This window comes from Brachyhypopomus gauderio, chromosome 13 (genome assembly GCF_052324685.1).
Source record: "Brachyhypopomus gauderio isolate BG-103 chromosome 13, BGAUD_0.2, whole genome shotgun sequence".
In the NCBI taxonomy this organism is placed as follows: domain Eukaryota; kingdom Metazoa; phylum Chordata; class Actinopteri; order Gymnotiformes; family Hypopomidae; genus Brachyhypopomus; species Brachyhypopomus gauderio.
This window is the reverse complement of record NC_135223.1, coordinates 10,442,280-10,467,802: the sequence shown is the minus strand read 5'-3', so window position 1 is coordinate 10,467,802 and position 25,523 is coordinate 10,442,280. Positions and strand designations below refer to the sequence as shown.

General features: G+C 46.2%; 1 protein-coding gene across 2 annotated transcripts; it reads right to left on the bottom strand.

The window, feature by feature from the left end:
* Positions 1–2,749: 2,749 nt before the first annotated feature.
* Positions 2,750–25,161, bottom strand: ankib1b (ankyrin repeat and IBR domain containing 1b). 2 transcript variants are annotated; one of them, XM_076970786.1, is made up of 21 exons: positions 25,004–25,130; positions 20,991–21,020; positions 19,787–20,051; positions 17,337–17,637; positions 16,839–17,021; positions 16,524–16,641; positions 14,819–15,027; positions 14,182–14,270; positions 13,786–13,930; positions 12,763–12,929; positions 11,109–11,197; positions 10,495–10,625; positions 9,975–10,109; positions 9,641–9,727; positions 9,492–9,558; positions 9,259–9,404; positions 8,314–8,492; positions 8,047–8,098; positions 5,721–5,832; positions 5,556–5,599; positions 2,750–3,855 (listed from the first exon to the last, which is right to left on the bottom strand). In XM_076970786.1, exons 3-21 carry the CDS (start codon positions 19,972–19,974, stop codon positions 3,070–3,072), a joined length of 3,228 nt encoding a protein of 1,075 aa, XP_076826901.1. In that variant the 5' UTR covers positions 19,975–20,051; positions 20,991–21,020; positions 25,004–25,130; the 3' UTR covers positions 2,750–3,069. The 2 variants fall into 2 exon arrangements, with proteins under 2 accessions (XP_076826901.1, XP_076826900.1); XM_076970785.1 differs by lacking the exon at positions 20,991–21,020 and having other exon boundaries at positions 25,004–25,161.
* Positions 25,162–25,523: the final 362 nt, after the last annotated feature.

Genomic DNA, 25,523 nt, shown 5'->3' with positions numbered 1-25,523 from the left:
GGGACAGTCAAGATATTCCAGATTTGAATCTTTAAACTGTATCGCAGCTAAACTTTACACCGCTGACCAAATGTGTTCTGGTGCGGTCATTAAGCCACGAACTATTAATCTTCATGTAATCTTACCCTTCAGTTACTTACAGGAGATGCAGCAGTGACCTTTGTGGGGTTTCAGAATGCCAACACTAGAATCCTTGTGCACTTACCCCAAACTTGTAAACTTTCAAGCTAATAATGCTAAACATTAGCGTTCTGAAATGGTGCCAAGGCCGAAGCTGGTTTAAGGTGGTGACTACGGCTCTTTGAAGATGAACATTTAGAAGCGTTTAGTGAAGACTACAATACATGACGTTTAACTGGTAACGGCTCCTTCTTAATTCAGGTGATTGTCTCGTGCATGCCTGCGAAAGGTACAGATGAAGTACCACCATTAAGTCAAATTCAAAAGGTCTCCGTGCGATGCGGTCCAAACAGAGGCTCTGGAGCCGGGCCGGGGAAATGGGCCTTCAACTCCCCGCTGACGCGGTCCCTGGCGGGGCTCGACGTCAAGCTCAGTCCAGAGGTGAAGACGACCGGCGGTGCGCAAAGCGCCGAGCCACCGGGACTAGGAAGGGGCCGCCACGGTTTTACCACATACATGTCCTAGTAACATCAGCGAACAAAGTTACAATAATGCTGCCAGTTTGGGGGGAAAACTTGTCTTAACATCTTTATTGAGTTTCACACTCGGTTCAGTCAAATGTATTGGCCAAACATCAAACATTTGTATTTGTTTCCATAGAAAGTGGGAATGTATCAAGTATAGACTATGAAAGTGCAAATAACATTTCAAGGATTAGTTTCTTAACAATATAAAACCTTTAATGGGCTACAAAATGTGCTTGCCTCACCCCCCACCCCACCCAATGATCGGCCTTCACGCTCAAATTGCCTTTTGCCAAGAAAATAGGATTTATATGTATTGTGATTTAATGCACAGCATACCGTCACATACAGGACAACATTAGTCACTCCACGTCTGAACAGATGTAAAAGGTTCTACCGAGTGCTTCACCACATACGTTAGCTCCATCATCACTTTGGCAACATACATTACTGATTACTGAAGAAATACTGCAGTTTACTGAGCTCGGTCAATTCTATTTACGTAATTTTAGAAAAGAAAAAACCTTCAAAAGCACTTTTACATGTATTCCCCAAAATATGAATGAAATTGTGTGGAATGTCACCATTAGCAATTACTACATGAGACAATGTCAAATGTGAAGTACAGTATTTCAGTAACTCTTCTAGCACTACTTGGATTGGTTTATTTCTATTATGAATTCTGATTGACATTACAGCAATACAGCAACTTCTCTTCAGCAATGCATAACTGCGATAATATAAACTGGTACAATTTTGGGATTTCCACACAAGGTAGAATATTTCACTTGGAAAATGTTTGCAATTACCGCTGCCTCTTGGGCTTAAAAGAACTGGCAGTTTAGTTGATGAATTTGGCCAGGTCTCTCCTAGAAACACATGCTCATATCAAAAACTTGGTGTTTGTTTAAATGGCTATCAACAATTACCTCAGTAGTCACAATTTAATTAGTATAAAGCGCATATTTAAAAGTGGCACTGTAAAAGGACTGCTTCTTGACACATGGACAAAAACATTGGCTTTTGTTCATTTTTTGTACAGAATCTATCAGTTTTTATGAAACACATTCAATTTCAAATAAATATAAAATCAATTTTCACAATATATTAGGTCTGGCGTCTTACATACTCGAATGAAGCCCAATGACGGCACACACTGTACACAGACATCTCCGTGAACGCTCTACTTAACCGTATCGCCCTTAGAACGGGTGTGAAGAGATGCAGGGGGGGGGGGGGGGGGGGGGGAGAAAACTTGGTGATCCCACATGAGTCTGTGTTAGTAAATGTGTCTTACAAAAAGCTCTGGGAGTGAGTATTCCACAGGGATGAGCTAAAGGGTGGTGTATGTAGGTGTTTGTGTGTGTTTTGTGTATATTCTACATATAAATTTCACGTGTTTCGTCATTAAAAGCATTCTGGAGGCCGTTAGGTTCGTTGCCACCGTCAATGACGGCAGCCAGCGTCACGAGTGAGCGCGCCCCGTTCGCCAAGCGTTGGAGAGATGTGCCGGTAAATTAGAGGAGGCTGACAGAAAAGGCACGGTGATGAGGGTTGCGTAGACTTACTGTTTTGTGGGTAATGCTGCAGCGGGTCTCCGAGAGGACTGGATCAGCGTCTCTCTCCTTCCACATGGACCAGTGGCGTATCGTTACAGTGAATGGGTTGGACCAAAGAAAACGAGAAGGAGGAGCACGCCTTCCTTGGCCATGGTAACGAGCACCTCGGAAGAGCCCGGCTGGCCGGAAGGAGCGGCTACACGCTGGGTTTAAAGGAAGGGCCCTGGAGGGTCCGAAGGGGCCGGCGAGCACGCCGCAGCAGGCACGATCAGCGCACCGTCCACCGTCCGGGCGGGAACGCGGTGTGTGCGAGACAGCGTTTATGGCACCTTCGCCCGAGGCCCCCCGTCGAGGCCCTCGGAGAGAGAGGAAACTGCGCTCAGACTGACCACCCTGCCATTCTCCTGCCCCGTACAGTAGACCTTTCTCTGGGAACGAGGCCAGGCAGGAGTTCTGCACAGCCCGAGCGGCATGGAGCTACCTCACGACTCCCTGCCATAGACCACATACAGCCATTGTTTTTACTGGCAGCTTCTAATTCGGCTGTTTCCTTTTTTTTTCTTTTTTTTTTGTGTAGCTGTTCGCCTCTCCTGGACTGTGAAACAGTGTCTGCTTCTAATAAAGAAAGATCACATCATGCCTCCAAAATGCAAAAAGATGCAGGCCTGCAACATGAGACAACAGACGACTTTCGACACTCACGATTTCAGCGTTCTTGAAACACAACTCGGGCTCATCTATTCTTGTCTGACTACACAAATTAAAGCCTGTTCTTCCTGCAGTGAATCTCTTTGCCTTGGGTTACATGTCAGCTACTTCACATCAAAAAGGGGTTTGGCCATATGGGGATGGAGAAGCCTACATTTTCATACAAGGTGCACTTGACCCTCCCACTCAGAAGAGCTACTGCTGGGCTGCTCGGGGTCCGACTCACATTTCTGGGTGTCAGGGTGACAGGGGTGAGTCCCAGCCAAAGGTTCAGCCATCGGGTTTACCGGAGGAGGTGCGGACGGCATGTCCACACTTACTAGGTCCAGCTGCGTGGGCCTGACTGGCTCCCGCTCCTCCACGCCACCATACTCACCAGCCTCGTGATCGCCCCCTGCTGCCCACTGCTGGAAGTGGCTCTCCACAGTCTGCTCCGAAAGGGCCCTCCCCAGCTGAGCGCCGAACTCCGTGTCTGACAGAGCGGCTGGAGGGACCAGACTGATGTTCTGCGGGTTCATATCGTGGAACCAGGCCATTATGTTACCAAGGAGGTTGGCGTTGTCGGCAGGCTCCAACCCGGTGGGCTCCACGTGTGCAGAGGGAGGTTGGAGAGCGCCCCCTGCAGCCTCGAAGGCTGGGTTGCCCAGGTTGTTGAAGCGCTGGGGAACATTCTGGCCACTAATGTTGCCAAGCTTCTTCAGACTGTCTCCGACCTCAAGCAACTCTGAGCTGCTCAGGGCGGCACGGGGAGTGTCCACGGCGTGGAGTGCGAGGTCCAGCCTGGAGGGCAAGGAGGTGCCAATGGCCCCCATGGACATCTCGTGAGTCAGCAGCTCCTGACTGCCTATGCCATCTCCACCACCCACAGCCAGGCCAGACTCCTGCAGAGATAGCTGGATGGCCAGCAAGATGTTGGGATCATCTTCATCCAAGGAGCTGAGGGGCTGAAGTAAAAAAAAAAAAGCAAAATGGGTTACACATTCCATTGGTGAATGCAGTTGATGCATGTAGCGATGAATCAAATATGATGTCCCGTGACGTTACATCTTGTGACATGATCTGTGAGATAATGCAGTGCATAATGTTTTTTGCCATTATGGGGTTATAGGTCCAAAGACCGATTTTTTAGTGAACTTTTACCCCCGCCTGGTCACTGAATTCACGCAGGCGTGCTCGGTCTAACTAACTGTAAAACAACATGGCGTCGGACAGTGAGGTAACGACGATAGTCAAATCGGCAATGTAAAAGCAGAAGGACCGTTTATCCAGTGTCAGTGACTATTTACAGTTAGTCCATGTCACTGACAGTTTACCCAGTGTTTTTACAGTTTAAAAAAGTTTAAAATGTTCTTGTAACATTGGGCGCAATGCGATGGACGAGACTGAATCCTTTGCACTTTCCAAATCGTTACGTTTATTACATTTACCGAAGCACAGACAGTGCACATAAAACACGTTTACATAGAACATGTGTGACTCAAACAACGACGAGCACAGGACGCTGCGCGAACACACAAACCCCACGTGACGAGACAAGCCACAGGTGAGACGGACTATCACAAGACGCACCCGCGGAGATCTACAGACGCAGACGAGTGGACGCAGACAACGTTAACACACGCCCAACACGGAGGGGTCGGGGACCGTAACATGACAGTTCTGTTCTTATATTCGCACTTTAAAGAAAAATACACGTTTACATTTTATACTTTGTTTATTAAGTGTGAGCACTTTTAAAATAAAAATGCATTTGGTAGCAACAGCTTTTGGGTGAATTCTTAATTATTTCAATCATAATAATAATGCACTGGTTAGTGTCCCAGTAGGAGTCCACTGTTGCAGACATAGACACCTCAAAGATGTCCTTTGTTTATTGTCCTGTTTATTACCTTTCTTGAAGGTAGATTTATGATGACCCTTTTCACCAGTCTTCCAGCCATCAGTAACTACCAACTATTTGCTGATCAATATCGATATAATACTAGATTTAACATGTTGCTTCTGTACATAGTCAGGAAACAGCTCAAATACACTAAACCCCGAATTGGATCGAATCGGATCGAATCAATTAAATCGGATTAAATCAAAATAAATCGATTCTTAATCTTCAGAATCGGAATCGGATCGATTCTTGGAATTTGAATCGATACCCAGCCCTAATGCTCGGTGAAGCTTGAAATGTATTATAAATAAACATATTGTTCACTGATTTTTTCTCAGTTCCATTAAGATTTGGTGAAAGTGGATCACCGCATTTTTTCCTCATTAAACAATTATATAAATTTTTGACATTTAAATGTTTTTTGTACACCTTTCTATATTACTTCATTAATGTTTTCCCAGTACAGCTGTGAACCAAATACTTTTAATTAACCACTTATAAACACCAAAACAATTCAACCACATGAGTTAAGGTATTTCTCATGTGAAAATTTTTCACAAGACATGAAAAATGTGTAAATCCACAGGTCAAATATTACCTCATTAGGAAGAGAGCAGATATAGTTCTGAACATTTTGATGTTATTAGTAAGCACCTTTTAAGGCAAATGAACGAAAATATGCAAAAAAAAAAAAACAGCTAATGCAGAGAGACTAAACAGTTAAAAGAGTGATTCAAGTATTGTGTCTGAGACCAAACTTACCATAGGGAGGCCTGGCCTCTGACTGCAGCCAACCTGCTCTGAATCTGTGAAGAAAAATAAATGGTTATTCTGAAAAACTGTACCATGTCTTTGAAAACAGCAAGAAAACAGGAACAGGGAGTCAACCAACCCCCCCACCCCCCTCAAACATGTAGGTTGATGGACCTAAAGTGCCGGGGTTGGGCTCGTCCGAGTCCGGGGTGTTACTGCGCAGGCTGCTCATGTCTCCGCGCCTGCGCTGTCTGTGTCTGCGCCGGTACTGGAACTCCGCATACTCCTGCGAGGAGACACAAGCAGACGCCACACTCAGCCACGTCTGGAGGAAGCTTCACGTCCATGACCAGAACCTCCTCACCTCCTACCCTGGAGAAGAGTCTGTTAAGAAGATCTTCAGATTTGGGGGCCCACCCCCCCAAACATCTAAACGTGACCTCCACAACCCTGTTACACGAATCCAGATCTGAAGGACCAGTGCGCTGCAGTGATTAGTTGTTTCCTAGTTCTGTGTGCCCGATTCGTTTCATGAAGCGCATGGTCATTAATTGGTGAACTGGGAAAATTTTTAAAAAGTCTAAAGCGTAGAGCAGAGTGGGTGGAACTGGATTTGAGTAACGTAGTGACTTCATAGTGTGAACATAGTGAGAATCCATCATGCACAATAGTATTAACTTTCATAAGGCAGAAAGACATCCATTACATTAGAAAACCAAACATGAACCTGGCAACCGGTTGTCGGATAAATGATCATTTTTCCAAATACATATGAAATGCATGACAAAACGCAAAGGATACATCAGTTCCAATAACCTCCCTACATTTGACAAGCATGAGTAGCTAAAATGCCCAAATATTTATTAGCTCCAATATTTAGATCAGTCTAATCTGACCAAAGATACATGCAAGAGGTCCGAGCCCACGGAAGAATTGGGCATTCCAAGAGAAAAGCAGGACAATCTGTAAACCGCACAAACAATGATTAAAAGAGGAGATATTAACTTCTTCCTTTGACCTCACCTTTGAATAAATACAGTTTAAAATACAACCAATAATGTGAAGCATAAGATTCAGTTGAATCACTGAGTTACTGTTTCAGTTGGTAAAATTTTGCCATACGAAATTATGTTCAAATGAATTAATTTACCGAAACATTTGAAGGAACTTGCTGAAAAATGCTACTTCAAAACAAAGAAACAAACGGGTCACTCTCTGGGCCGTGTGATCTTTGACGCATCACAACAGCAGAGTACACACACACAAACAAACAAAAGCAGAAGCATGCGATAAAATAAAGGCGATGAGGACATGTGGAGAGTGATGGAGAGCAGATGACAGGGGCCATTTTATGCCTCATGTTGTCATCCCTGAAATGGATGAACACTGGGGCTTCAGTAATACCTGCCGCTGGCCTCCTCTATTCTGAATGTGGACTCTCGGATCATTTCCTCCGAGAATTGCCTGATTCCCCTGGATCTTTAGATCAGAACAGAACAGCAGGGGAATACCATTCAGCCGGACATTCACACACCGCCACATGCACTTGTGTTGCATCGCATAGTTCATACATGCTTGCCTTGGTCTATAGGCCTTTAACCACCTATAAAGCTTTAGCCATCTACATAAACACCCGTCAGTGAACAGGATCGGGTTATGACCCGTTTGTCTAGATCTTACAAGGATTTGATCCAGTGTAGTAAAGTGGTTTTAGAACAGACCCACAAACAAAAGCTAGGGGTAACGTACAAGTAAGACAATTAAGGGGAAGTTTGAGGTGAAGACCCTTAGCCCTGTTCCCATGTGCTGGGAAAGCAAAGGGTGTTTCTCGTGTTTTCTGAGAAGCTTCCATGTTATACTGATTACCCCAATACTGCTTCACAAGAGTGAAGAAATTACAAGACTATACACCTTTGCACCACACACACACACACACCTCTGCAACACTTTGACAAACATTTGACAAAATGAAAGATTCATTTCATATTGTTGAATGTTGACAGTATTTAGATATTTGTGTGCTATTCCCACCTGCTCCAACATAAGCAGACATTACATCCTGTTTTTAATGGCATCAACCAATCACAGCCTCTGAATGGCCTGAGGCGGGCAGCTGCTTTCTCTCAGGACAGGCTCATCATCTGTAGCAGCAGTATCTAAGCAACAGCCCATGACACCTCCTATGGCTGCTTTCTGTAGTGAGCCAAAGACTGGCTAATGCAAATATGAGCAGTTTTGATCTAATCCTGTTAATATTCTCAAAAATACACTTGTTCAGTAGGAACTACAATGATTTCTACTGCTTCTGTGTGTCTATTTCTTAATGAAAGTTCGGTACATCCCATAGACAAATATCATTAAACATATTTAACATATATATGGCTTAAATGCCCAAATAAAGCGAACAGAGTCAAGGATATTTCCCTTTAAGTGTATTACAGAGCAGCCAGAGCAGAGAACAAATGCAGCCGTCTTAACAGGAAACAGAGGCAGCACTTACCTCTGGAGATGCGAAACCCAAGTACTCCCAGTCCCACGTACCCCCCGCAAAACTGCGAACACACAGAACAGGGCTGTGCTCACACCATGACCCACATAATGCCAAACAGCAGGGAACGCACGTCAAGTACATTCACGCGTCATGGCACAAAAATCCATGCCAGGAAAGGATCACGTATACCAAAGCGGAGAGAAAATGAAACAGAGCTCCCAGCGAGATCTGAAGAGCATCTGAGAGCAGAGCGGAGAGGTGGAGAAGGGCTGGCACCTGCGGCGGGGGGCGTCCGGAGAGTCGTTGGGCGCCACGCCCCGGGCCACCGAGGCCAGGAACTCCTGCCTCTTCTGTTGCACCAGGCAGGCGGCACGGATGATCTTGTGACGAGGGGTGCGGAGGTAAGGCCGGTTGACCTTCTGGGCGAGGTCCTCCGTCACCATCTCCAAGTCGGTCTGAGGAGAAGAGCGCACGTGGTAACAGGAGAAGCTACAAACGTTCTCCTCACCCAACGTTCTCACGCAGTCACTGCGACACACTGGTGACTGGCCTCTCTACTTGGGGTCTGGGTAATTTGTCAGACGGTGGATGAAAACTGCTTTGGCTCAGTGTTAACATGTGAAACTACTTAGAAGTCACTTAAGCAGAAGCACCAGACACAAAGAGAATGAGGTCATGTAACGGTTTTGGAAAGTGACCCACTTTTCTTAAGTGTGGGCTGTTTAAGTTGAGCATTAAGTTTTCATTTCTTTTGTCATCCTTCCACACATTTCATACACACTGGAACAAGATGCTGCTTTTCTTTTTGTAGTCCTGGTCCATGGCGCAAACGCAACAACAGTGAAGCGGAGTGCACAGGACGGTGTGGACGTACCAAACAGCAGCGCGAGAAGAGTTGGGGAAACACGAGGAACACACACACACACACACACACACACACACACACACACACGGTGACGGATGCCGGCTACACAGCAGCCAGCCAGTCAGGGTAGTAGAAGAGTGTGTGTTACACACGGTCAATAGAAGAAACCGGGTGTGGGGAAGAAGCTCAAAAGCAGCAGGATGATGAGGGCTTGAGTGTCTAGCCCTTGAAGGCAGAGCTTAAGTCTGCTGTTAAATAGCCCACAAGATCAATCTCTGGTTTAAAGTGCAGGTGAGCAGCGGCGTGCGAGAAAGCCGCCTGATCCCTTAAGGACGGGGGACGGGACGATTACCAACCTGCATAAGTTCGAATATTTCTTTCTTTGTGCTTTTGGGCTCCAGAAAGAAACCATAAGGGTAAGAGCACTTGAGGATACGCCGCGTCTTGAGAAGTTCGTGTACCGCGTCTTCGATGAACGTGGTGTCTGGAGGACCTCCTTCCCCTGCGGGGCAAAAAAGGGCATATTAGCGGGGGAGGAACTGCCCCTAACGGTGGGCAGCGTTGATCTCGAGCTCAGAAACACACTTACTGCCACTCAGGACTTTGCTGAGCTGCTCCATCTTGTCTTTGGCCGTTTTGAGGAGTCGCTCCTCCAGCTAGCGGGAGAGTAAGAGCGTTAGATTAAGTCTGGCCAGGGCGGGGGCACGGTGGGGGAGGTGCTGGTAAACGGAGCCTTGCCTGGTAGCTGTGCTCGTGGTTCTTGAAGCGCGTATAGTAGTGCATAAAACGATCAAGCTCCTGGAAGCTCTTGTGCTTCTTCTCAGCCTGGACGTGCAAGAAAAAACCCCCAAAAAAAACGAATTAAGTAGAACACTACACGGTTTTCTTTACTGAGCACATCATTCGCTGAACATGTTATGATGTGCTATTAGTGTCATCTTTCAAAAACACTAATGACTACATGCACACTTCCATCCACTAGTATGAGCGGCAAGTCAACAGAGATCCTAAAAACGAGCAGGCGACCAAATGCTCCTACACCCCTACAAAATAATGAAAAAGGGGTGAACACCTCCACGGTCATCTCCTTCGACTGCTCCTCCACCTGCTGGATGACCTCATAGCGGGTGCAGCGGTAGTATCCTCCCGTCGAGGAGCTGTGCTTCTTCCACTCTTCCAGACAGATCCAGCAAAAATCATATTTACACTGCAGAGACAGAAGCCAGGCACTCAGCTTCCACACAAGAGCATTTGTGGCCCCATGCTAACAAAAGCACGCAAACAGCCTCGTGTGACGGCAATTTAACCGACGCTTTTATGTTGGTTTAGCGTTTATTTATACCTACTGTCTATGAAAACATCGACACAATGCGCATGCAGAGAATAACAGCCCCGCCCCTTTAAAAGTTGGTATTGTCAGAGCGCAAACGTAAACCACCTCTCCCTTTAAGCCCGACACGACAGGGCGGCGCCCGCGTGACCCACGGCGGCTGGACGGCTCCTTTAAGCGGCCGGTGGGGGGGTGTCAGTAAATCCCCGGCTAACGGCAGAAGTGCCAGGCTCACGCCGGGCACCTGAGAGCGTACGGGCACCTTGGCGCACTGCATGTGGTTGCAGCCCTCGTTCTTCTGAATGGGCGACTTGCAGTTGGCGCAGGGTTTGGAGTTGGTGAGTAACCACAGGCAGTTGGCGGCATCTTCGTACGCCTCGCTCACACCTGCCACTGCGAAGGGAGAGGACAAATATAGAGAGGCACCTTGGGCTGCGGGACACGGGCTGCTCTTATTTCTGGAGCGGCGAGACTCCCGCGGTGAGGGCATGTGATGCGCATGTCACTACGCTCACTACATCTCACTGTTTCTCTCGCAACACACTGGTGCCATGCTTGATTTTGGTTTGTGATAAAAGCCTCTCAAAAAATGACTGGGTACTGTATTTCATTTATCATGCAAAATTCTGATGTAGGGGGTTAAATAAAAGACTTTATTGTACAACTATAATGTATAGGTGTCTCACAAACCAGGACATGCTAGCGTGTGCTACGAATCCAGCGATCCGCACGAAGACGGCAGGAAGGCGCTACATTTTCATCTTGTACCAGAAAACCAAAAATATCGAAGAGATCTCTGACTCTAGACTACTGCGCCGGGCCCTGGGGGGCGCGCTTAGCGTCCGACGCGGTGTGGCGTAGCGAGACCCGACTCACGTTCTTCCGGCTTCATGTCGGAGACCTTCTGCAGCCACATCTTCCAGGTCTGGCAGTGGCACGGCTCGTGCGCCTCCCCCTGGCACTCCCTGTGGGGGGGCAGAGGGGCGTCAACACACCGCGGCCTTCACCCGGTCGGCAGAGGTCTGCTGACATATTACATATGTACTGGGGGCTGGATCAGTTTTACATACACCGTATGTTAGCTCACTGGGGGCGAGGGCCATTTTTAAGCCGTTCTATATTTTACATCAAACCCAGACTGTACACGCCTGTGTTTCAGCAGCTGAAGGGAAACTCATTTGGGGTTGGGGCATCACTGGCTGCATTGTTAGCCAGTCAACCGCCATTACTAATATGTGACACGCTCATTTTACAATACTGAAATCAGGATCACTGGCCTGTTCATATGACTAGAATAGACAATGCATGTTTATACTTTGTAGTGCTGCAATTTTCTGACAACAAACAGGGCAATCAGACTGATAGTTTTTTGTACATGCATATTTTTCTTTTTATAACAAACTCCCTTTGTTCTATTATTTTTTACTGGAATCCCCTGCAACCAGATCTACTTTTACCCAAACACGGAAGCATGTGTACATACGCCTGTGTGGGCTACCAAGGAATGACCTCTAGCAGATAAATTAGTAACTGCATCTTGGTGTCAATAAAGGCCAGTAAATGAGAACTAGTGGATAAATCAGTAACTGCTTTAATTTAATACAAATCTGACTCATCAACTTGGAGAAAGACCAAAGGTGGGCCGTACATTTTGCTCCACTGGTCTTCAGTGACGTAAACCATACGGATTAATTGAAGTCATGTGACACAGTCAGCGTTTTCATTGGTGTGAGGGGGAAAAACGCAATAGACATGTAGACTGTGTAGACTACATTCCTAATGAAATCATTAATACAAGACATTTAGGATCATGATCAGGGTTCCCATTCTAAGAGAAGTGTGAAATTACCTGACATTCATTGACTTAAAAAGCTAAAACGGAAAGATGCTAAAAACAAAATTCACTGATATTTCAAAACTTGTTCCAAAAAGCTACATACCAACCACCCCACCCGTTCCATGTCTGCTGGACCAGACTTTTTAAATGATATTCCACAAACACTATGGCCTGTGGGACCCCGTGTGATTAAAGGCCTCAGCGGGAGAAGCTGTTAAGACAGAGCAGAAGTTGTGGTGGAGCAGCAGTGTTATCCAGGCAGCACTTCCTTAGTTAGGGTTAGGAGGAAGTGTCCAGGTAGCATATAGAGAAACAGGGGCGAGAGTGTACAGAGTTAAGTGTACTGTGAGGTTCTGGCAAAGGCACTGTTGGACACATAACTGGGGAGTGAGTGTCTGTGTGTGTGTGTGTGTGTGTGGACAGAAGGCCCAGAGCTGTGGTAAACGCAGCAAAACCTACACATACCACAAATACATCCCTCAATACAAATATATCTCCCTCACATGACCTTGAAAATAACATCTGTGAGAAAGTTCTGTGTGATTCGGACCTGAACAAAAAGCTAGTGCCAGCACTATCGTTGACAGAGTGTGCGTCACCAAACTCAAAGCCCTGCTCTGAAGAGTGGCTCTTTATGTGAGCGTTTACAGAGCTCTTAGGGAAGGCGAGGGGGGGGGCATGACTGGCACTGACCAGCAGAAAAGGTGGCCCTTGCCACAATCCACAGCCGGGGCCTGGAGCAGAGGGAAGCTGAGCGGGTCGGAGGCACTGGCACCGGGGCCCTGGCCCGCCAGCCGCACCGCCCTCTCACAGCCTGCCCGCGGACACCACCGGATGGCTGGGTTATTCTCCACAAAGGCCTGCCGGAGAGGAAGGGTGGAGGGGGTGTGAGCGGGAAAGACCAAGAGGGGAGGGACAGGGAGGGGAGGTTCAAAAATAAGCAAGAAAAAGACAGAAGCAGATGAGACACAGACAACAGACCCACACAGTCAGACGGAGGTGTTTATTATGATCTGTAAGGCAAACACATAAGCAGTACACAGTGAGCTCACCAACAAAACACGCCTCATTCCTTCCTGCGCCTAGATACCACATTTAACAATAATGGGCAGCCACGTGGCACTAACTCCAAACCGGAGTACACACAAGGACCCGTAATGGACACATTCCACGCCACCAAGATAAGGCATGCAGCATGCATTAGACCAAACAGAACTGCATTACAATGAACAAGGATTTGGGTTCATTTTCACCAAGGGAGCGACACTGCCGTCATGTTCGTTACTAACCTCTGACCCTGGCCAGCATTACAACAGAGCAGACACGTCTTAGCAGGAGAGTCTGGGTTGTTATGGCAACATAATGAGAGGCTATGGGGTGCCCGGCGAGAGAGACGTCGCCCATCAGGCCCACTCTGATGGGTGTGTGTGGGTGTGTGTGTGCGTGTGTGTGTGTGGGAGGAGGGGGGTCAACATCTAGACACTGAATTAAACATTAGGTTAGCAGAATTGGACAAAATGCTAACAGTTTTTTGATTTAGAGAGGGAGCGAGAGCCAATGAGATTTGTACTTTGTGCTCGTATGTACAGGCCGTATGCTCGTATGTGGACATTGAGGCAGGCACTGATTGCTAGCAAAAGGCATCACAGAGCCCGAGGAAGCCGGGCCACACCACAAAGCAGCCAGCAGCGTCGGTCATGACGACAAGATCTTTACCTTAATGTCAAACTGCAGGTACCGCCTGTCCATCTCCCTGGACACAACGCTCTCGATGACCTCGACGGGCACCAGCTGGAAGCAGTCGTAGGCGGGACAGAAGATGTTATGGGCCTCTCCCTCCTGGATCTTCAGATTTAAAAAGCTGCCGGAGAAACCACACATATGACTCGCGTTAAGCTGCGTTAATGAGCAACGGGTCAAGGTCTCGCGTTTCCTGTGACACAGCACAGATCTCCGAAGGAGGCTTACGGCTTGCACATGGCAGACACATAAGCATGCAATAAACGTTGAAAGGCCCACACCACAACTTCAGGAGTGACCGAAAAAAAGATCTGGAATATTCTTTTTTTATTTTATCAAAGGGAGAAAAAAAAAAAAAAAAAAACCACTCACCTTTCCCAGCATGCTCGGCAGAACTCGTGTCCACACGGGATATCAACAGGCTCCTCGTACATGGAGGCGGCACACATACAAATACCACACTGAGGGAACAAGCACAAAACAGGAGAGGTTCACCAGGAGAAGCCTTGAGGTTTTTCTCACCACAGTGATTGTGAATATTGTGGATAACAATACAGTTTTGCATCCCCCCCCCCCCGGTCTCTGGGGTTGGGACTATAAGCACGTTGGACGAGTTCATGTCTGTGACCACTGTGAGTCAGGACATTTGTTCTGCTGTACAGTTCTATGTACATCTGCTATAAAGCTCCTCTATTGTGCAGACTGTGGTGCTACTCTAGACTCCAGGATGGGACAGAACCATGTGAAGAATGCCCTGTTACACGCCAGTGTCCACACTGATGTGTCAAAGCACTGACTGTGCTACAAGTTACTGGAGCCTTTCTAAATGGCTCATGAAGCACAATGATGGATACAGCGTGTTATCAAACACATGGCGTATTGTGCTATTGCGAGACCGACAAACGAGCAAGACAGAACGGGCTGAAAAGAAGCCACGTGACCCAAACCCGGGGCCGCGTGACCCAAACCCGGGGCCGCGTGACCCAAACCCGGGGCCGCGTCCTCTCACCAGGGAGCGATCGTCGTCGGCAGGTGAGAGGCTGATTTCGTCAGGCGAGGTGATGGAGGAGCGGGTGGTGCGCGGGGTGCGGGGTGAAGGTAGTGTATCCCAGGCGTTGTAGCCTCTGGGCGGAGGGGTGGGCATCTGAACCCCAGAACGCTGGCAGCAGTCCTCAGCATTAGACATCCAAGCTTCCAGAAGCTTCTCTCTGTCCCAGTCTACGTAGAAGATGGAGAGAGGGCTGTAGCATCTTCTACCATACTGTAGAAGTGTACACGTATGCCATATTTAGTCTTTTTTTTTAGCACCTTGCTTATATTTCACCTGTCAGTCATGTTAGAATGGGTTGACTGGCAAGAAGGGTCAAAAATTCAATGCCTAATTAGTCTTCCCTCAGCCTTATGGTTTTCTGTAGAAACCAAAGTTCAGATAAACGTTCGAGTACAGTCGAGGGGAAACTCTAGCCTCCCAAAGCCCAAAACATTTTTTCCAGATGTTTTCTCAGAGGACATAAAAGCTACAGCATCTGTGTGTCTCCGCATTAAAACTGGCCGTGAGCTCTACTGTGGTTCATAAACTCCAACATGCTTAAAAGAGCCCTAAAGCAGATTGAACCTGTCATACTCAATAATGAGTAACCAATGAATGTACGAGTTGGCTTTTTCTTTAAAACAGCCTTTTTAAATGTGATTTTGAAAATCTGAGGAGCTCAAAAGTCCAGCTTTATACCACATAACTTCCTGTACACGTTAAGCATATTATTTCATGTGGATTCTAACGTCGCATGTTTAATAACTAACGCTTCAGTTCTGAGAAAAAGGGCTCGATCTCCGTGTTGAACTGAATAATAAGAAAGGTAATATGAATTCCATGAATGGCATCTAACAGACAAATGGCAAGACAAAAGAAAACCTGCTAATGACCATATATAATGGCTCCCCCAGTATGTCCTTATCCTGTAAATACATATCAAATGACTGTTAGGGTGTAGCTCAGGTAATTATCTAGAACAATTGCTAATAATAGACAAACGTGAATGCATATCCTAAAGGACAGCACTAAACTAAAAAACCATTTCAAAAATATACACAAACCAGGACTCCATTGAGCAAACAAAAATGTATTTGACAAATTACACATTTTTCCTCTTATTTTTTTATTGATTTGAACTCATCATACACATCGCTTGCTATGTGGATTCACACGGAGTCTTAGGAGTGGGAATTTCACACACTGTAAGAGATGAAACTGTTACATCGTATAAGACTTTAGACCAGCACTGGTGTTCTCCAAAGAGGCCAGAGTTAAAATAATAGCAAGTACAGTGGAGCAGATCTCTCCCATTTTCCCCAGGGCTTCACCTCTCTGAAACGAGGCCTGCTAAACGACCTGCTCACATAATTGAAGATTATTAAAGAAAGCACTGATCCAATTACGTGTTTTTGTGCCAGAGAACCTTTAACTGTTTAAGAACCCCAAATGCCAACATTAGGGAAAAGACCTCAGCTGTATACAATCGTCTCAATTCCATGGGACAACATGCAAAGTTCTCAGGTCTGGTGATGTATTTCAGGTCTAATTAGGGTCTCCTTATGTCAAAAATAAATTAAAATTCCAAAGCCGACATTTGATATCTTGTCAAATATTTTAAAAAGCTCTCAAATAGCCAGAGATTATCAGATCCCACCAGCCATGTGCGTGCGTCAGTGCCTACCGTGTGCCCTGAGGAGAGCTTCAGCGGTGAAGAGAGGGGCCTGCAGCATGTCAGCTGTCTCCACAATCAGCATGTCCTTCAACCTCCTCAGGTCCTGGACACGCAAGCCCTCGTAAAACTGCCACAGACACGACGAGAGGCGTCTTCATCAGTCCGCCATCTCAAATCAACCAGTCGCTATACATGCTAGTCCAAAACATCTAACCAACAATCGTTTCCTGACCAAAGTCAGCAGACACAGGGCTCACGTTCTGACCGGTCTATAAAATCAAACATTCAGAAATTTTGTTCTGGGGGCGTCTGCGTGGAGCTCACCTCCCTGCGGTCCAGGGCGGCATATTCAGCCTCGATGTCCTCGGCACTGGGATCCGTGGAGAAGACCATCTGAGACTCCAGACCCAGGGCCAGCTCCTTATAGTGCTGCTTCTCCGCACAGTCACACGGAGTCTCTCTGTTCTCGTTCTCTGCAAAAAGGTCAGCGTCACGCTGCACCAGCAACTGCAAACAAAAGAAGATACAAAAGCCTTTTAAGCTTCGTCATGCTACGACAACCCAACTTTCACCCATATTTAACGAAAAAATATGAACAATGCTATGGTTGCGATTTAAACGGAAACAAACCGACAGAAAAACATTTCCAAATGCCTTATAAATCACTAAAGACGCTTAACTGCAGTCCAGGAGATGAATGGACCTCGCATGGAGTAACAACATAAATTTAACTGCGTTTGTGCTGGGGTCTGGGCCCTCCCGGACCGGAACTAGGCGGTAGGGGGTGGGCCGGATCCCTTCGGGGCGAGGCCTCCCGCTCACCTCCACGCACGTCTTCATCCCTGAGGCGGCGGCGTAGTGCAGCGGCGTGTTCCTCTTGTTGTCGACGGCGTTGACGTCGGCGCTCTCGTACTCCCCGCGGTCCAGCTTGGCGCCGGTCCACTTGAGGATCATCTGGAGGCAGTCGGCGCGGCGACGCTCGTCCTCGTGGGGGCGGGCGAGGCGCGGCTGCAGCGCGGCCTCCGCCAGCAGGATGCGCGGACCCATGCACAGCACGTGCAGGGCCGTCTCGTCGTGCACGTTGCGCTTGTTGGGGTTGCCATCCTTGCTGAAGAGGAAGGACCTGGTGGCACGGGCGGGATCAAGAAAGAGACTCGAGGATTTGCACGTTCAGCTCTTTTTAATTAAAGCGGCTGCCACTGAGGTGAATACACGAATATACATTAAGAATGTCACATATAAGGTATAAGAATGGTACAAGAATGCCTAATCCATTAAAACAGTAACATATTAGTAATGCTGAGCTTCAACTGGATTTGTACTTTAAACTACCTCAACAACAAACAAAAAATCAGCTCGGTAGTAAAGGACTGGGCCTATAAACTAAAAGTGGATACTTGTGACGTGGGCAGACAGAGAATAAGTCTGAAACGTGATTCCCCAGCACCCATTTCTGCTGAGCTGCAAAAGTATTTGGACTTTAACACGCTGGTATAGTGCTGCACTTCAGACAAAATCACCAGGGCTAAAACACAGACCGGCAGATTAAATAGGCCTATAAAGTCGTTTATGGGATGGCCAGTTTAGAAATTAGCTAGAGTACATTTTGTACATACCATTTTAGGTTGAAGCATTTGGACAGACCAACATCATGTTCTATAAGAAATTATCGTTTAACATCTGGTCACATATCCCCTCTATGTAACTGAAACTGACATCATCAAATGCTACACTCATTATGGAACCTTGTAGCCTTTGGCCTATACATAAACCATAATGTAAAATGATGATATTTATCTATAAAATCCTGGGTAAGATGGCAGTTGTTTGGCACATCACCCATAATTAGAATGTGAAAACATTTTTGATTAGCTTAGAAAATTCATAAAAAACACGCGTTTTCTGACCCCTTCTGCGGCACTCGATTGTGCTCAGGTGCATCTGCTTTGCTTTAGAGTGGGCCGCGTCTTGAACTGGATCCCACCTTTTGTAATTCGAAAGGGAAGCTGTAAGGGAAACTAATTTTGTAAGAACCCACGATTTACACCGCACTGACAGGACAGAAACCAAGCCATGAAACCCATGGAACTTGTTGTGCTTCTCTAGTGAACACACTGTGGCAAGGGTTAGAGCAGGGCAAGGATATAGAACAATGCCAAAGGCATGAACTCTTTGGGCAGAACAGCGAGCACTATGTCTGTATAAAAACAGGCACTGTGGTGAAACATGGTGGTGGTAGCATTGTGCTTCTCAGTGGCAGGAACAAGGAGACAGTTGAGGGACAGCTGAACACAGTCAAATGCAAGACATCCTAGAAGAAACCTCCTCCAGCAGTGGGGCAGTTCACATTTCAAGATGATAATCATCTGAAGCACAGCGCCTTCTAATGTGACATCCAGTTTGACAGCTTGGGTGGATCTGCCATAAACAGACAAACTCCTCAAATGTAGGTGTGCAACGCCTGAGATTTGAGTTTTGATTTTTTTTTTTTCTTTCCTCAAAACGGTACAAATATCTTAATTATGTGTTATCAAATGTAGGTTGATTGGATTTTAGTAACATTTTTAACATTCAAAATCAAACACACAATGCAATGTACGCAACAAATACTTTCTGAATCCACCGTGAATGTGTGTGTGTGTGTGACCGCATATATCAGCAGACACATCATCAATGACAACCGAACCAGCCAAGCGACGCCGTAACAGTCCATCCACCAAGCCTCCAGATGAATGGATGTGGTTGGGAACATGGACAGCTGCTCCGCACACAGCCCATAATGCCATCAAACACACGCCGACTCTCAAGAGCAAATGCATTAGCCTATAACCCCAACTTGTGCCTGCACTGTAACCACAAATATAATGCTGAATACACCCGTGTAATGAGAAGCAGTTTCGATTACTTTGTCGGTTCTAAAGGCCGAACTACCATATCAAGGAAAGAAAAATCAAAACAATATTGCACTTCGAGTCCCCTATCTAATAATCCACTGGATGTGTTTAAGAGGTAAATTATAAGTAAACTGACCCATTCTGTTCAACAATCCCAATGAAGCACAACAGGTCCACTCTGAAAATCAGAATCACCTGAAATGGTAATCAGTTCAACTGTGCATTCAAAACTGACCAGAGCTTAATCCACATATCAACTCTGTCCACTCAACCATGAACTGACACGCTGACCGCAAAGTGAACCAGTTTAGCCATCCCCGTTTCCATTCTTTATTTATTCACTACTTGAACACCAGTATACAGTGGCACGTGCCGTACCTGAGTATGCGTGTCATGGCATGTCTGGCAGCGTAGTGGAGGGGGGTGTTATGTTGGTAAGGCTCCCCGTAAGAGGTGTTGGGGTCCAGCGACTCTTTGAACTGCGGATTGCCCTCGTACAGCTGGTAGGCTAAGACCTCGTCCCCGTTGATGAGCGCCTTGCGGAACTTGGTGGCCGTGTTCCCCATCTCTGAGCTCCCAGCGCTCTGCTCTGGTCAGGGCCACTTAGCCGGTGGAGCCGCGGGCAGCGGGCATGGCGCGTCTCCTGGGGGGAAGCAGGAAGTGAGTGAGACACGGGACCGTTTCCGACAGGACGTTTAGGGCGGACGCCTAAGGGGCACGATCAAGTGGACGGTTTTAAATACGAGTCTACGTTTTGACGGGCCCGTCCCTCGCGGGGACGGTTATCCGACAGTCTGGCGGGCTGGAACGGGGGAAGGAGACACGCTTCCTTTTCAGGCATTTGCGAAAACTAGCCGGAACCCAGCAAGCACAGCGAGGAAGACTTGAAGGGTCTGAGCAGAGAGGCTTCAGAAGGACAGGCTACTCTCCGCTGGAGGGCAGAGTTACTCCTCCCCGCTGAGGCCCAGCAGTACTCGCAAAACAGTCACATGTTCAGTCGCATGAGGCCCCAACAGAAGCAGAATCTCAGCATGTCCTACTTGATCCGCATGGTCTACTTGCAGGAGAAAACCGCCTTTTAGAGTTGATATTATCCTGCAGCAGATGATCCATGATGTAACCCCTAAGGTTTAGGGCCTAAACCTCAGTACTGCTGGATTATTGCACGTGTTAACAATGAACCGTTGCACCTTTTGTTTGGGTTACGAATCAAATTTTAGGATCAAAATTGGCAAATTTGTCTGTGTATTTGCTAACCTGCAGTGCAGAATTCTAATCAAGCCAAGGATTTACACTGAGGACATGGATTGGATTTCAATCTCTTTTGGACTAATTGAGACCCATGCATGATTTACAGTGAACAAGGTTAGAGTTAGGGATGAGGCAATATGAAAACTGTGGTGCAATGCTGATAAATAGATGAATGAGACACGATGCAAGAAATATCACATGAGAATGAGCTAAAGAAATAAAAATTATCCTAAGAAAACCATCCTGTTTTCTCTGTACATTATTACATTCAACTAGTGTTTTGTTCGTTCTCTAAATAGTACAATGGGTAGAAAATGCAAAATATGCAAACCTTTGTCTCAGTGTTTTCCAATCACCCAGCCTGCTGGACATATTCCATCGCCACATAGTAAAAATAAAGAAATGACTAGGGCTGCACGATTAATCGTATTTTTATCGTTATCGCGATGTGAAGTTTCACGATAAACACATCGAAAGAGCCACGATAACTCCTTGAATAACAGCAAACTCAAATTGCGTTATCCTCGTCCAGCAATAGAGGGAGCTATTCGCGCTGCAGACTATGATCACGTGACGTAAGTAGGCAAGAGGCAGAGTGAGGCAGAGTTGCCAGGTTCGCGGTTTTCACGCCAAATTGGGCTTGTTTGAAAATCCAGCCGCGGGTAAAAATTCTGGGGCCGCAGGGTGCGGTTTTTTGGGCTACTTTTGAGTTGGGCTACTGCGGAAGTTACAAGTCAACACTAAGAATCGATCGCGATATAATACTTAATTTGTCTCCATTTCACACTCGCAACCCCCACCCCGCCGACAACTTACACTCGCAGATTTTGTGCGGAAAACTTTTGTAGGACCTGGCAACCCTGGAGTGGGGTGAACACGCTCATCAGACACGCGATTTGGTTTAAGCCTGGTTTACACTTGATGCGGCGCGAGGGTCCGGGAGGCGAAAATAACGTAATCGCGGTGGCTTCGCCCGTGTGCAATTGCCTCGCGCGCTGTCGATTCACGAGGTCGTGCACCTCTCGAATTTTGTAAGTTCGCGCGCGCCGCGTCTCAGCGCAATGAGAACAGTCATGTTTGCAGGGTTCATACACCTATACAAGGTGGAATTCAAGCACTTGTATGTCACTTTCAAGGTCCATTTCAATAATTCCCAGCACGTTATTGAATAAAATATTTATACATATACTCTAAATGATTCGAAATAATTCGCTTTTTTATCACATTATTTAATGGATATTTATTTTCAAAACACCCAATCTTAACGTCTTCACGTTCTCTCATGTTTCGTCCTGGAATTACAAGAGGCTCGTATTTGTTAACGTAATACAAGAGAATTGTTCAGTCAGACAGATATTTGTTGTGAAACGAAGTAGTTACAATTTCAAGCCTTTTCAAATACTTTAGCCTAAATTCCAGCACTTTTCAAACCTGAAACACAAAGCAACATACATATCGTTTCGGACAACACTGCAAAGAATGTGACACGGCAAGATTAAACGCTTCCGCCGTTCGCGGAGGTTAACGAGGTGTGCGGAGTCGCTCACTCGTGAAAGTATAAACCTAGATTGAATCTATTGTTGAATAAACCTGCAAAATATTTGTAATTATTCTGGATTCATTACACAGTAAAAAACAAAACAAATTAACGTGCTGCTGTTCAGAGAGACACTACATTTCTGTATTTTAATCTTAATTTATCGTGGTTCACATCGATATCGGGATATCCAACAATGTTATCGCACATCGCAATTCTAGTCCATATCGTGCACCCCTAGAAATGACTCATGTACTGCACATAAAGCACACTTGACACTTCCCCAGGTAACTAATTCAAATAAACTGTGTATAAAACCATGTAGAAAATGTGTAGAACCTAATCAATTTTTATTTTAGCAATGACATCATATGTACGAGATGCCTCCTGCACCAGTCTTTTTAAACTGACCTAACGACCCTTACTTTATGAGTCAGTCCTCAATGACCGATAACTCAACCCCATCTCTGTCTGTTTGACTAAGAAAACATGGCATATTCCAGTAAGCACAGTGTATTGCCAGATACTCGTACGGCGGGCTAAAAACCTACACTGTGCTACCAAAAACCCTTCACAACAAGAAATGTGATTAAATAAGAGTAAACACTGGAAGTGCTTACTTTATTATTACTTGCAAGCATGAAGTTGATGGCAGAATTAGCGATGATCCTGCTCCAAAGGAATGTAAACACAACTGGTATAATGTACTGAACTGTCTGAGTGAGAGACTTTACATAACAAACCAAGTTGATAAATCTTTTATAACCAAGTAAAGTCATTCCTAGGGTCAACCATATTCAGCAAAGTACATATAACTAATGCTGGGCAGATGTATCAATTTCAGCTCATTTGTATTCTATTAAATTACTACATATCAGTGTGTCAACTGATTTTCATGCTTTGCAATATCAGGGTCAATTGTTAACTTCTTGAATTACATCAAACGCACTTAAACATTTAGATCACATTGCTCTCAGAACAACAATAACTTATGTAAAAACACAAGTGTCTTTATTAATTAGCAATGCATAAACCACACAAATGTTTGTAATAAAATCATCAGCTCTCAATAATTTGCATCAGTAATGTCAAACTGGACTCATTTTGCAGCAGTAACTTTTACTAATTGCAGTTTTACTAAGCTCAAAACAGCTGTAACACTAAAGCTGCATAAAATCTCACAGGATCAAGCAACACGGGCTGGAGAAATTACACAGAGTAAGTCAAGGTGGATCATTACAAATGAAGACTCGATCAGTAATAAAGGCAAGAGCAACGCTCCCAACACACTGACTCATGCGCACCAGGTGCTAGTGAGGAAAAGAAATACATTTTTGTCCAGGAACACCAGGGGCTTCCGGCTCCCTCTGCCAACTCCACCAGCCCACTGAGAGGAGGTTCTGTTGAGGGGCAGGACTCAGCAGAGCTCCAGTTATACCTCTCCCCGTGCCATCTGTCAACACGGGCACCTGAGGTGACTAGTCAGATGATGCTCAAACCTGCTCTTCGCCCGTGAGGCTGCGTCATATTCATATGTTGGTCAGCGTTAATCAAGACCGTTTCCTATTTATTTACATGTGGTTAAAGATAAACTCAAATTAAAGATTAAAAAACTGATTTTATACAACAATACCTCAGTGGCAACTGTGTGTTTGGGCGCAAGCCCAGAATAGAATAGCTAAAACACGGGGTGTGGGTGTAAAAACGTCCAACTTTGGAAAGTTTGGGGAGTCCTTTGGTTTGTCATTTTAAGTGCAAAAATGCATCAGGGTGCCGTTAATTTCCCTACTGAGTCTGAAATGTCATGCTGTGAAGCTCGTACAGGTCAGCTGCCATGTACTGCAGATTATTTGTGCTGTTTATAGCCAAAAGTCCGTTTACTAGAAGAGGCCGACGTGTTGTTTACACGCTCTCCCTCCATCTAGTCGGACATCTCGCTGGACAACCACACCTTGTTCACTTACCAAACAGTGTGTCACGTCTCGGCACGGGCACAGATATCAACACAACCGTCTAAAGTAGCTCAGCAGTTAGTGGCCACTCCACATCTTGTTTTAAATGTTTAGACGTATACTTCAAAAGGCGATACGAGTATATATTCAAGAACCAGGCGTTAAAAATAATCACACAGCTCTCCTAGCAAACTAGACACACCTTACCTCAGCTTGTCTCGGATTTCTCCTTCACTTAATGTTATCGAGCAGGTCGTCTAGGGGGGGGGGTAAACCCTGTCAGACGTGAGCCCTCATATCTGACTAACTCACCCCAGCTAGAGTCACGTCTCCGGGCTAGTTAGCGGACCAAACGCGGGTTAATTAGTTAGCTGGCTGTAAAAGTAGCTAGCTAGCGGTGGGCTGTGTCGCTACCTCGCTTAAGTCGCCGCTACGTTGTTTAATATCGGACATGTTTCCCTCAGTGAGGCTGGCGGGCTGCGGTACCGCCGGACGGGCGTCGGTGAGGCGGCTAAGCTAACTGGTTCACGCGCTAGTTAGCGGCTAGCCGCAGCAATTAGCTTCAAACAGCGTAAGATCAGCGCGTAAGTCGGATAAATAGCCGGCTAGGCGAGTTAACTAGCCGTCTTACTGCTTCAACGCGGAGCACGGCGAGCCCAGAGAGAGAGACTGAGAGACGGGGCTGGGCGGACGTGTGCCCCGGGCTGTGGTGTGACCCAGCTGGAGGTTCCTAACCGAGTTACCCGGAGGGCTGGTCCGCCAACAGGCGCCTGCCCTGCCTGGCACCGCGGCCAACATTAACCTCGTCTAACCTCATCAAACGTGAGCTAAATATCAGACAATAACGTGTTTTACCCGATTATCACAACGGTAGCTGTGGATCCACTCGTGCGGGGGGAACCGCGGCGCTCCGGACGTTTTAGTTAATAGGCTGTGTTACTTCCAAACAAAAATGCCTTCTCCCTTCTTTGTTGTAAACGGTCTCAAGTCAACGTGAAACCGCCGTCAACGGGGCTGTTAGGCGCTTCAACCCTATTTCAAAATAAAAGTTTCTATAGGGCGACTAAAACTTATGAAGTCGTACTTCGTAGGATCTAGCTAGTCTAACTTGCATGATTCGTTTGTGTTCAAGTGATAATCACTTATTGCACGAAGTTAAAGGCATATGTGGCATATTACACATCTTTAAAAATGCAATTTAGGAAAACCAAATAGTGTGACAAGTCACAATAAACAAATAGTGTGTGAAGTAAAAAATAAAATGACTTAAAAATATTAATATCTGAACGCATGCTTTCAGCTGGTGTAGGCAGTTGTCATTATTTGCTTAATTTCTCTATAGTATGTTTTTGCTCAATAAGATGTAACAAACTAA

Coding starts and splice junctions, on each gene's coding strand:
- ankib1b (XM_076970785.1), bottom strand. CDS start 19,974: ATGGGGAACACGGCCACCAAGTTCCGCAAGGCGCTCATCAACGGGGAC. Junction 10,110..10,494: donor ACCACATGCAGTGCGCCAAG/GTGCCCGTACGC, acceptor CTGTCTCTGCAG/TGTAAATATGATTTTTGCTG. Junction 9,728..9,974: donor CGAAGGAGATGACCGTGGAG/GTGTTCACCCCT, acceptor TTGCACGTCCAG/GCTGAGAAGAAGCACAAGAG.